This window comes from Prionailurus bengalensis, chromosome D2 (assembly GCF_016509475.1).
Source record: "Prionailurus bengalensis isolate Pbe53 chromosome D2, Fcat_Pben_1.1_paternal_pri, whole genome shotgun sequence".
NCBI lineage: Eukaryota > Metazoa > Chordata > Mammalia > Carnivora > Felidae > Prionailurus > Prionailurus bengalensis.
In genome coordinates, this window is record NC_057351.1 from 57,181,079 (window position 1) to 57,193,215 (window position 12,137).

Genomic DNA, 12,137 nt, shown 5'->3' on the forward strand with positions numbered 1-12,137 from the left:
ACCTCTTCTCCCCTCTGCTCTCACCCTAAATTCCATTCCCTGACTCTAAAACTATTCTTGGCTGCCCCAAATGAGCATGCTTTGACATACTCACCTGAGTCTCCATACATGTTTTAACTTCTGCTTAGAATTCCCTTCCTTTCCTTCTCTAACCCACCTTATCTGGCAAATTTCTTCCCATCTGTTAACATGTCTCCAAGTCAAGTGCCATCTCCTTCCAAACCCTGCTGGTACAGAACAGTAGTACCTTTTTCCTCTGTACCTTCCCAGAACTCTTATTTATACCCTCTGCCTGCCCATGATAATTTCTTTCTTTCTTCTCTGCTATCTTCCAGTTGGTTATGAGCTAACTGAGAACAGACACAATGGTTTAGCTTTGTACCCAAAACACTCATCTCAGTTCCTAGTGTAATGTGGGTGCTTCACACTCTGTTAAGTTGACATTGATCTGGACAAAATTAGATTGGAGGAACTTTGAGAATCAGCATTCAGCATACTAGGGACAAATTATGCATAGCTATGATTTCCCAAATTTGAAACCATATGGAATGCCAAACCAGTGACTTGTACAATTAAGCTTTTTCTTTACTAGACTAAAGCACATTGCTAATTTTTATGTTATGAATGAATATTATTAGCATTTTAAAATCTGTTTCACATTGACAATTATTTTATTCTCATAAAAACTAAGAAATATTTACTGATAATTAGAGTTATAAAAACAAAACAAAGAAAAATGCAAAAACAGAAGTTTTAAATCAAAAAGAAAATCCAACAATTATATAATAGAACTGTTGTTGTTGTTGTTGTTGTTGTTGTTGTTGTTCAGACTGGGACACTGTGACCTGGGAACTGAAATTACTTTGGGAATATCACATGGCTAAGCTATTTGCCTTTATTATTTTTATTAATTTATCAACCCCATTTGGTTTTTCCTTTAGCCACTGAGACACATATTAATGTCCTGGGGTAGAACTATCACGTGAATTCTGGACTGATGCCTCCTAAGTCAGTGCTCTTTCCACTAATGTAGCACAAATACAATAGGATTTATATCTAACAAGTATTTATCTATAAAAACAAGTATGTCTAATTCACCCTTCTATCCCTATGCTTGCTGAATGAAGAAATGAAATGATAAGTAAACACATAATCACATCTAGCCGCAGCTGGATATCAATGTATTTTGGAATTTAAAATATTCCATTTGTTCATTCATTCATTATTCATTCAACAACATTAATTAATCGGCTGTAAATCCCAGACCTTGTTCTCAGCATTGAGGATAGATACGAAAATGCTTGTGTGACCATGTAAGTCATTTGTAAAGCACTGGGTATGTAAATACCTGTATTCATTTATACAAATGTATAAATTCCTACTTGTGACCTCTGCAGACCCTATAACAGTGATCCGCAAAAAATATATACTCAACAAATGAATGCTGACTAGTAAATCTGGCTTGTCTTTGTTGTCGATGTTGTTTTCCTAGTATGGGCAGTTTTTGAAGGAACTCTAAAGTGCGAGAGAAGAATATACATCCTCCTTTCCAAACCCATATCCTCTATGCACGTTCTGGTCTGGAGCGTTCAAAAGGACTATAGCCAGAACCTCTCCTTCCCCGTACTCTTCAGAGTGGAATGGTTTGTACTTAAGTTGTCTTCCTCTTCCTCTTGTAAATACTAAGCACTCTGACAGGGGAAATAAATGGTGTTCCAAGTCTCCCTTTCATGCACAAGTATAGAAAAGTGGCAAGATGACTGGTATATCCCACCAAGGATACTACTGCGGCCATTATTTTCCATTCCACAAAAGTTTATTGAATATCTACTGGGTGGCAGACACTACTGGGTGCTAGAGACACAGTAGTGTGCCAAGGGTATATCTGTGGTGCATCAGAGAATCATAAAGCCCTAACTGGGAAAACTACCCTTGAATACTTGGCAGCAGAGAATTCTGCTTCATGCATAAACATTCAAGTGTCCTGGCAAGCTCTCAGTTATGCCATATATGAAAAAAAGCCTGAAAGGTGCCTTTTTCCAAGGAATCTTGCTAGTCTTCTGGAGCTTCTTAGAATGCTTCAATTCCCCCCTCCCCTCCAGGAAGCAATTTATGTCCCTTGGAGAACTAGACTCGAAGGACACTTGGCTGGGTGCTGCCAGCAGAGGTGAGAGCAAATGGGTGATAAAGAGGTAAGAGAGAACCAGGAGCCAAGTGAGCTAGTTTTCATTTGATTTGTGTCAACCACACGCTGAATACCTGAACTACAACCTAACTCTGAACAACTCTGTTGATCTGGATTTATTGCAAAGTGACCACATAGATCTATGGATATTTGGCTGGTGCTCAGATATCTTTCCGGTTCCCCCCTGAAGGGCTGTGGTGTTTCTCATTTCACATCATTCCCTAAAGGGAAGAATGCTCAGGAAAACAGTTACAACTGGGCTGCTTGCTGGCCCTGCAGCAAAGTCTGTCTATGATGGCTGCGCAAAAGCCATTCCTCTGCTGATTCTCAGAGGCCCCTCCCTGCCGTACTAACTGCCACTGGCTTCTCATCCTTACCCCACGGCTCACAGTGAAACCTGGTGGGAAGCGTATTATTGAAAGAAGACTCTCAGAACCACTGTATCAAATGCTGATTCATTCCATTTCATTCATTTGAACCATGCTTACTGAACAACTGCTCTGTGCCACTCAATGGTAGGTGCTGAGAACACAAGAATCGAAGACACAAGGTATCATCATATATTTTACTGACTCATTATCTTCATCTGCATGTGCCAGGATTCCATCTGCAAAGACAATCTGCTTGACTGGCTTGATTTGTCTTTTATAAATGTATTAAAATAAGCCTTAATGGAGGGAAACTACGAGTGTATAATTAGGAACAGCTGTTAGTAGTGAAACACAAAGCTCAGGGCTTTGTGAGCTCACTTCTTAGGAGGACCTTGCTCAGACAAACAAAACAAAACAAAACAAAACAAAACAAAACAAAACAAAACAAAACAAAACACCAGGGCCACAGGACTAGAATGGAACAGGAACAGGGCATTTGGTTAGTCTGTGATCCTGAGGGGTCTGTCCCTGCCACATGATGCTGGCAGGCCAGTCAGAGCCCTTTATGCTTCTGGTGCTAAGTCGTTCAGTTAACTGCAGTAGCCTTCAAATCCACTTTCCCATCTCCTGCCTCTCCAAACTCTTGTGCATACTATTCTCAGAGCCAACATTTAAAAACACAGGTCAGATGGTATCTCTTCCTTCCTCCTAAATCTTCAATGGCTTGCCACGGAGTATAGAACAAGGCTTCATTTCCTCTGCCTGGCTTTCAAGGCCTTCCATGCTTGATGGAAAACTCCTCCCTTGTCTCAACCCTCACTACATCCCTGTAGCTACTGAGGCTTTCTTCACACGAATCATTTCCCCTCCCCTGTGCCTTTGCAGGAAATGTTCCTTCTGCCTAGCATGTTCTCCTCCACTATCACCACCATTCTCCACCTTATAGAAATTAGAATAATCTTTCTATGTCCCACTCAAATGCCACTTTGTCCATGAAGCCCTTCCTGATCCTCCCAGGGACAGAAACTACTGGTTCCTTTGCATGACTACCACTGCTTTTGAAGCAGAAAGGAAGATAGTCTAAGGTAGTGGCAAAGAGGCTTGACTCTGAAGCAGATTGCCTGAGCTTGAGTCAAAGCTCTCACATCTATCTCTTTGGATTGTTGTAAAATAATAGTAACTGTATCACTGGTTGTTAAATTATTAGATATAGAAAGAGTGCTTCAGAAAGCATGTAACACATATAGTTAAAATTATTAGTATTTATTATTATTACAGCACTAATCTCCCACACCTTTTCTTAGCTCCTCTTTCTGTTCCTCCGATCTTACTCTTACCTATTTCCTAGGACTATGGTGAAAAATGGATGAGAAATTGTATGTTGTCTGCACTGTGTTTTGAACTATAGACATTAAATAAAGGTCATATGACTATTATGGTCACTACTACTGCTACTGTTACTACTATCTTTGCTCTGATGCCTGTGCTTGACGTCTTAGGATCCAGGGAAGTCACTTATCACTGTTTGTTGAATGGGTTAAACCCATTCACAAAGGAACAGATAAAGAACTTTCAATAGGAAATGAACCTCCCCCTCCAATAGGCAGAATAACACACTTTCTTTCCTCAAAGTCCCTGGGAATGAAATTGCATGTGTTACTCACAAGAATCCTGCAGCATAGGAATCTGATAGATTGTTTGTGCCTCCAGCTGAGGTGGTCACCACACCTTCAAGCCAAATCTTCTTTCCTGGGGTGTATGTATTAACCACCTGTTCACATAACAGAAGCAGAAGGGGATATGAGATTTTTAAAAGTTACTCCCAAGTGAGAAGGAACACACATTCCCTTAAGGGAGTTCTGTTGATACCTTGCTCCCAGATGGTCATGATCTGTGCTTTTTTCATGATGACTCACCCCATGCAATGAGCTGACGCACGTGCATGCGCGCGCGCACACACACACACACATTAACACTGACACATGTCCACTCAAAGAAATGATCATTTTTTTCCTAAGTAAACCCAAGTGAAAATGTGACAGTAGGGGGGCGCCTGGGTGGCGCAGTCGGTTAAGCGTCCGATTTCAGCCAGGTCATGATCTCGCGGTCCGTGAGTTCGAGCCCCGCGTCAGGCTCTGGGCTGATGGCTCAGGGCCTGGAGCCTGTTTCCGATTCTGTGTCTCCCTCTCTCTCTGCCCCTCCCCCGTTCATGCTCTGTCTCTCTCTGTCCCAAAAATGAATAAACGTTGAAAAAAAAAAAAAAAAAAAAAAAAAAAAAGAAAATGTGACAGTAGGACAAGTGCATTTTCTAGGACACAAGTTGAATGCAACACCAGTCACTGGAAAGTATAAATCATATGATATCTCTCTATTAGCAAGTATTGAGAAGGAAATTTTCTTTTTTTAAAGTTTTTTTTTCATGTTTATTCATTTTTGAGAGACAGAGAGACAGACAGAGCATGAGTGGGGGAGGGGCAGAGAGAGAGACACAGAATCTGAAGCAGATTCCAGGCTCTGAGCTGTCAGCAGAGAGTCAGATGTGGGGCTTGAATCCACAAACCGTGAGATCGTGACCTGAGCAGAAGTTGGACACTTAACCGACTGAGCTACCCAGGTGCCCCTTGAAGGAAATTTTCTTAATACTCTGGTATGGCACATGCCAGGATGAGTCTACTATCCATGCATTAGAAGTCATGAATCATGAAGGCAGAGGTCAATGTTTGTGAGAAGCATTTTATAATTACCAAGGCATGTATATATATTACAACCATATTTTGGAGAATAACTGCAGTGAATGTAAAAAAAAAAAATCACTGATCCAGGGGTGAAAGTTCCTACCTAGGGAACTTTCTAAGCAGAAGAACAGCATCTTGTTAAAAGGTGGCCCTCTGAAGTAAGTTTTAAAATGGCCCAGTCTCGGGGCGCCTGGGTGGCGCAGTCGGTTAAGCGTCCGACTTCAGCCAGGTCACGATCTCGCCCCACGTCAGGCTCTGGGCTGATGGCTCAGAGCCTGGAGCCTGTCTCCGATTCTGTGTCTCCCTCTCTCTCTGCCCCTCCCCCGTTCATGCTCTGTCTCTCTCTGTCCCAAAAATAAATAAATGTTGAAAAAAAAATTTTTTTTAAATAAAATGGCCCAGTCTCTGGTCCACAAGTTGGAAGCTGGCCATACTACCCAGATTAAGGCCCAGATCCCCTAGATAGCAATCTGGCAGTATTTAGGGATCATGTACTCTGGGTGCCCCTAAAAACAGAGGCTGAGACAAAGGCTTATCTACAGGTAATTCATTGGGGGAAGTCATAACAGGGAACAGGAATGAGGAACTGCAGGGCTGAATTAGGGAAAAGGGAAAACCAATACCAGGATGGGTTTCCAAACTGGCAACCAGTGTTGGCAACTTACACTCAATTCCACAGGGAACTTGGTAAGAGTCTTAAGAACTATATGTCTCAGAACTTTCTCCCAAGGGAATTCAAGAGGAAGCATACTTATCCTTTGGCTCCTATCCTCCAAAAGGTCAAGAGTAGCCTTGGGACTGTAACCTCTGCTCTTCCCCATTACCCCATTTAATTGTGTAGGCATAAGTGTTGAGCAGGTTCCCTGAGTTCTGCATCCCTGTCTTAGAGAAGTCCCAGAGCAGGAAATAAGAAGCAAGGTTGTACCGTATCACGACAGCACTAAGCTGGTTACAGCTGTGGATCTGCCCAGCTCAAGTCCCTGCAGCAATAGTTAGTATAGGAGATAGGATGGGGATGCCATTCATGCACAAGGGGGGCTGGATAAAGACAACAATGTATTTAGATCCAATGGGCCACCAATTTTTCTTTTAGACATGCAAACCAAAGGAATTCTTCCTCAGGCCTCTAAGGAGTCAAGTACGAAGATGTTTACTATGTCATTGTTTGACACAGGTTTCCATTGCAGGAGGAATGGAAAAGTAAAAGATGGTAGATACATACCCTAAGACATTATGCAGCAGTTAGAACAATAGATTCAATGTAAATCTAGCAACGTAAATTAGCTTTAAAGATTTAGTGGTGAGTTAACAAAATACCAACGGAATGAAATTTAGGTCACAATATTACTTATGTACTCAGTTACATCCAATAAGATGAAATAGTTTATAAAGATACATCTCTCTTAAGGACCTGTATCAAACACAGAAGGAAGGCATGTTTAAGAGAGAGGTGAATGTGAGCACAGATTAGAGATCGAGGTGAAAATCAAAACAAATGCAGGGCTTTTGCATGAACTGATGATAATAGTTTGCTGTGGTTGAGGAGCATGATTTTAATTTAATTCCCTTTACCTCAGATCCCAAAAAAGAAAAAAAATAATATGAGACATAGCATAAATGCCAGAACTTTCCTTTTCCAAAACCCATAGGCAGACATCAGCAAACAATCATATTCCTCCTGTCATCTCTCCCTAGGCATAACCCTTGTCTTCTCCCCTCATCTACTAGAGTATTTGCATTATTTGAGACCTACTTTAGAATAAGAGTTGGCAAAGTGCTTGAACTTTTCAGGAATAAAGTTGTAAAAATTTTTCACCAATTTGATGTAGAAGTAAAGATTGTGGGGCACCTGGGTTGGTTAAGCCTCCGACTTTGGCTCAGGTAGTGATCTCATGGTCTGTCTGTGAGTTTGAGCCCCGCATCAGGCTGTGTGCTGACAGCTCAGAGCCTGGAGCTTGCTTCGGATTCTGTGTCTCCGCCCCCTCTCTCTCCCCCTCCCTGGCTTATGCTCTGTCTCTCTCTGTCTTTCAACAATAAATAAATGTTAAAATTTTTTTTAAAAAAGAAGTAAGGAGGGGCGCCTGGGTGGCGCAGTCGGTTAAGCGTCCGACTTCAGCCAGGTCACAATCTCGCGGTCCGTGAGTTCGAGCCCTGCGTCAGGCTCTGGGCTGATGGCTTGGAGCCTGGAGCCTGTTTCTGATTCTGTGTCTCCCTCTCTCTCTGCCCCTCCCCTGTTCATGCTCTGTCTCTCTCTGTCCCCAAAATAAATAAACGTTGAAAAAAAAATTAAAAAAAAAATAAAAAAGAAGTAAGGATTGTGATCAAAAATGAAAGAAAGATCCTGAGAATTAATAGTGGAGGTCAAATTGGAGGGTTATTAAAAATTGAGTAAGAATTCCCCCTTGTACCCAGAAAGACAAGAGTCACTGAGGACACCACAAGGTAGTTCTCTCTCCCTTCTCGATACTGCTCACCATGGGGAGCCCAAAGGGAACTGGAAATAGTATAAATAAGAAAACAAGAAATATACCTTAGATGATCAAAAGACAGAGCCATATGGTGAAACTGGACTGCATTGATGGTTCCCCTCAAAATGCATTGCTACAAAAACTGTGTTCTTGATAAACTTTGTGCTTCCTTTACAGGTAACAAGAGCTAACAAATATATTTGTATGTTTCTTTGTTGCCTTTGGCTTCCAAGATATTCAGAGTTTAATTTTTGTTCAAAGATAGATATTAAGGGGCACCTGGGTGGCTCAGGTGGTTAAGCATCCAACTCGTGATTTTGGCTCAGGTCATGATCTCATGGTTGATGAGATCGAACCCCACATTGGGCTCTGTACTCTGATAGCATGGAGTCTGTTTGGGATTCTCTCTCTCTCCCTCTCCCTCTATCCCTCCCCTACCTGCTCTCTCTCTCTCTCTCAAAATAAATAAACATTTAAAAAAAACATATAAAAAAAGACATTAAAATAAGGCAGTTAGAGAAAAGGGATTAAACAAAACAAAAAAGTAAAACTACAACATGATGAACTTAATTTTTTTTTTTTTAGAGAGAGAGCTAGAGCATGAACAAAGGAAAGGGGCAGAGGGGGAGAGAGACAGAGAGAGAGAGAGAGAGAGAGAGAGAGAGAGAGAGAGAGATTGAATCTTAAGCAGCCTCCATGCTCAGCACAGAGCCTGATTCGGGGCTCGATCTCATGATCCTGGGATCATGACCTGAGCTGAAATGAAGAGTCAGATGCTCAACTGACTGAGCCACCCAGGTGTCCCAACATAATGAACCTTGAAATAATTAAGCTGAGTGAAAGAAGCCAGACACAAAAGGCCACATAGTGTCTGATTCTGTTACATGAAATGTCCAAAATAGGTAAGTCTGTAGAGACAGAAAGCAGATTAGTTGTTTCCTAGGGCTGGAGAATGGAGGGAGAAATGGAGAGGGGGTAATGACTACAAATAGATATGTGGTTTCTTTAGAACATGTGGTTTCATGTTCTAAAATTAAATAAATGGTTTCACAATTCTGTGAATACCTTAAGAACTACAGAATTGCACACTTTTAAAGGGTATGCACAGTTTCATGGCATGTGAATTTTATCTCAATAAAATAAAACTCTGTGTGTGTGTGTGTGTGTGTGTGTGTGTGTGTGTGTTGGTGTCATTAGCAAAAGGAGAGATAGAGTCTAACAGGCAGGTAACTACTGTGGAAACAGTAAAGTACCCTGGAAGTTCTGGGTTCTACCACCCACTAGCTGTGAGATTTTTGGCTTATTATTATCTTGAACTTTCTTCATCGACATGTAAGCCATGAATTCGGAGTAGATGAAATCTAAGTTCCTTCTAAATACAAAATGTTAAAATGTATTAGTATTTTATAATATTATTGCCAGTTCCCTTGGCTCCTATCCCTCAACAGTCAAGAGTATCTTTAATTATGTAAGTGAAAATTACATAAACAACAAATATGGGAGACAGAGCGGTAGAAAAAGCCACCAGAGTGGATGAAATTACCTAAGGGAAATATCTAAAAGTGGGACTAGAAAAGGGCTAAGGGTTTCCATCCCAAAACACTAAGGCATTACCAAATACATTTATTCATTCACTCTAACCAGTACTTATTGAGCACCTTCTATATGCCAAACAGATTCTAAGGGCAGGAATACAGCAATGAGTGAAACAGGACAAGGCTCTGTTCTCTTTGGCTTACATTTTAGTCAAGGGGAAAAGACTAACAATGAATGAGTAAATAAAAAAAAAAAGAAATTTAGAAATAATAAGAGCTAGGAAGAAAATTAAAGACAGTAATCTGATATAAAGTAACTTGGCAGGAGGTGTGGGGCGGCGGGCGGGGGGTGCGGTGGACACTTTAGATAGTACTCAGGTCACCCCCCTGGAAAGATGGTATCTGAGCTTAGACCTGAGTGACAGGGAACCAGCCCCTTCATTGATTGGTAGGAGCAGCACAGGAAAAGGACAAGATATGGAAACAGGACTGCTGTTTGTAGAGCCAAGAGAAGACCATCTGGAGTGTAGTGAGTAGGGGAATGTGGAATATGTGGCATTTGAGAAACAAAACAAGCAAAGGATAAAAAAGAGAGAGAGTGACAAAACAAAAAACAGATTCTTAACTATAGAGAACAAACTGATGGTTACTGGCAGGGGTGGGGAATAGGGGAAATAGGGTTTGGAATTTAAGAGTACACTTATCATGATGAAAATAAAATAATAAAATAAAATAAAATAAAATAAAATAAAATAAAATAAAATAAAACAAAACAAAAAAAGAGAAGAAAGGATGGATGTTTCTCATTCTGAGTGTGATGGAAAGCTATTTGAGGGATTTAAACAAGAAAGGGATATGAAGTGATTTATGCCAAGATCACCGTAGCTGTGACGAAATCATATACACATTTATAATGAAAACTGTGAAAAGATAAATATGTTAAAGTTCCATTATTTCTCTCTTTTTTAAGTTTATTTATTTATTTAGAGAGAGAGCATGTGTGTGCATGAGAGTGGGGGAGGGACAGAGAGAGAGGGAGAGAGAGAATCCCAGGCAGGCTCTGCATGAGATGTAAGATCAAGACCTGAGCCGAAGTTGGCCACTTAACCAACTGAGCCACCCAGGCGCCCCAAGTTCTGTTATTTCTGTGGCTACTCTAGCTTCAATTTCCTCATCCATGAGCTGGAATAATACTTGACAGAGTTGTCAGTGATCCTGATTACTAGTCAAAGGATAAATAACAGTAGGCCAATCACAGGAAGATCCTGAGAATTAGCAGGAAGTGACAGCAGGTGTAGCAGATGAACATTTATGTGTGCCCATCTAAGGTGATGCATGAATTCAAATGAACTCATGCTAAAGAGAGTTACAATTTGGTGGTAAGATTCTGAACTATCATTTATGATCTAACAAAGGAATCCAGGAATCTATGGACTACTTCTTAGGAACCCTGAACTATCAGTTCTTGTTCTTTATTATATTTATTAAAGGTCCCTCACTGTGAGGGCAGGGATCCTGTGGTGTTTACTTTTGTATTTACTTCCTAGGAGAGTGCCTGGCACAGAGTAAGTGCTTAACTGGAGACTGTGGTGCTCTAGTCACATGAAGAAGTCAATATAATTCCAAACCTGCCCATGCACAAGCTCACAGGAGACTCTCACTCTTTAAAGAAGTTATATGACCTAAGACAGGGCAACTAAACTGGTCAAAGAATTGGAAGCAGTACCCTGAATGCAAAAACCACCTTGGAGATCAGGAAAAATAAAAGCATGCCATGAAAACCTACAATAGCACTAAAGATCTAGATAAGAGCAACACATGTCTATTTGCTAAAGCTCAGGATATGAGGCCTGACGTCTGCCCCTTGAACTCTGAAAGATGGAAATTTCAGAGAAGGAAAGGGAATTATGCCTTTGCTTACCAGGTAATTTATATATGGAATCCAACACCCCCAGAAATGGTAAAGGCAAATCACGATCCAATGATATTTGGAGACCAGAAGTATTTTATGATGTATTAAATTTATCATAATGTTCTGATATTGAAGATAAAGAGACAATCATATTCCTACCACCTATTCTGTGAGGTCATCTGTCATAAATACTTAGTTGGAAGGTAGCATGCCCAACAAAGAGCAGCAAATTTGTACAAAATAGTTATATTCCAAAAGGAGTTCAAAGTCTAGATCTTTAAAGTTTATTTATTTATTTTGAGAGACAGCAAGCAAGCTCATGGGAGGGGCAGAGAGAGGGGGAGAGAGAGAGAATCCTAAGCACGTGGGGCTCGAACTCACAAACCAACCGTGAGATCATGACCTGAGCCGAAAATGAGAGTCGGACACATAACTGACTGAGCCACCAAGATGCCCCCAAAGTCTAGCTCTTTTAAATGAGGACTTGATTCAGGAAAATGGTTGGATTTATAAAATATTGTGTACATAAGACTCTGCGGGGATACAGACACTGTATAAATAGAAGTTCATCTGAATTCTAACTTGCAGGGAGATTTGGAAGGAAACAATTTAAAAATTGCTATTATTGGTGAGGTAGCACTAAGTAGTGGTTAGGTGCATGGACTTTGCACCCAGATTCCCTGTGTTTGAATCCTGATTCTGTGGTTTACTGACTGGTGTGATCTTTCTGTGCTTTACTTTCCTCAGATGTAAAACCAGAATAATAATAAGATCCATCTCAGAGCATTTTATGATATTTAAATGACCTAATATTTATAAAGCACTTGGAAAGGTGTGTCTGTCTTATTGGTAAGCTCTTCTTTTTAATGTTTATTTATTTTTGAGAGAGGAGGGGGAAGGGGCAGAGAGAGAGGGAGACAGAGGATCCAAA

The 12,137-nt window shown here is 40.7% G+C and overlaps 1 protein-coding gene across 1 annotated transcript in view; it reads right to left on the reverse strand.

Annotated features, from left to right (window-relative positions):
* The window catches only part of HPSE2 (heparanase 2 (inactive)), a 663,935-nt gene that overhangs the window by 130,121 nt on the left and 521,677 nt on the right, over positions 1-12,137 (reverse strand). Inside the window, exon 8 of the mRNA XM_043597217.1 lies at positions 4,221-4,327. Within this exon, the coding sequence (XP_043453152.1) occupies positions 4,221-4,327 (107 nt within the window). The remainder of the gene's footprint in view (positions 1-4,220; positions 4,328-12,137) is intronic.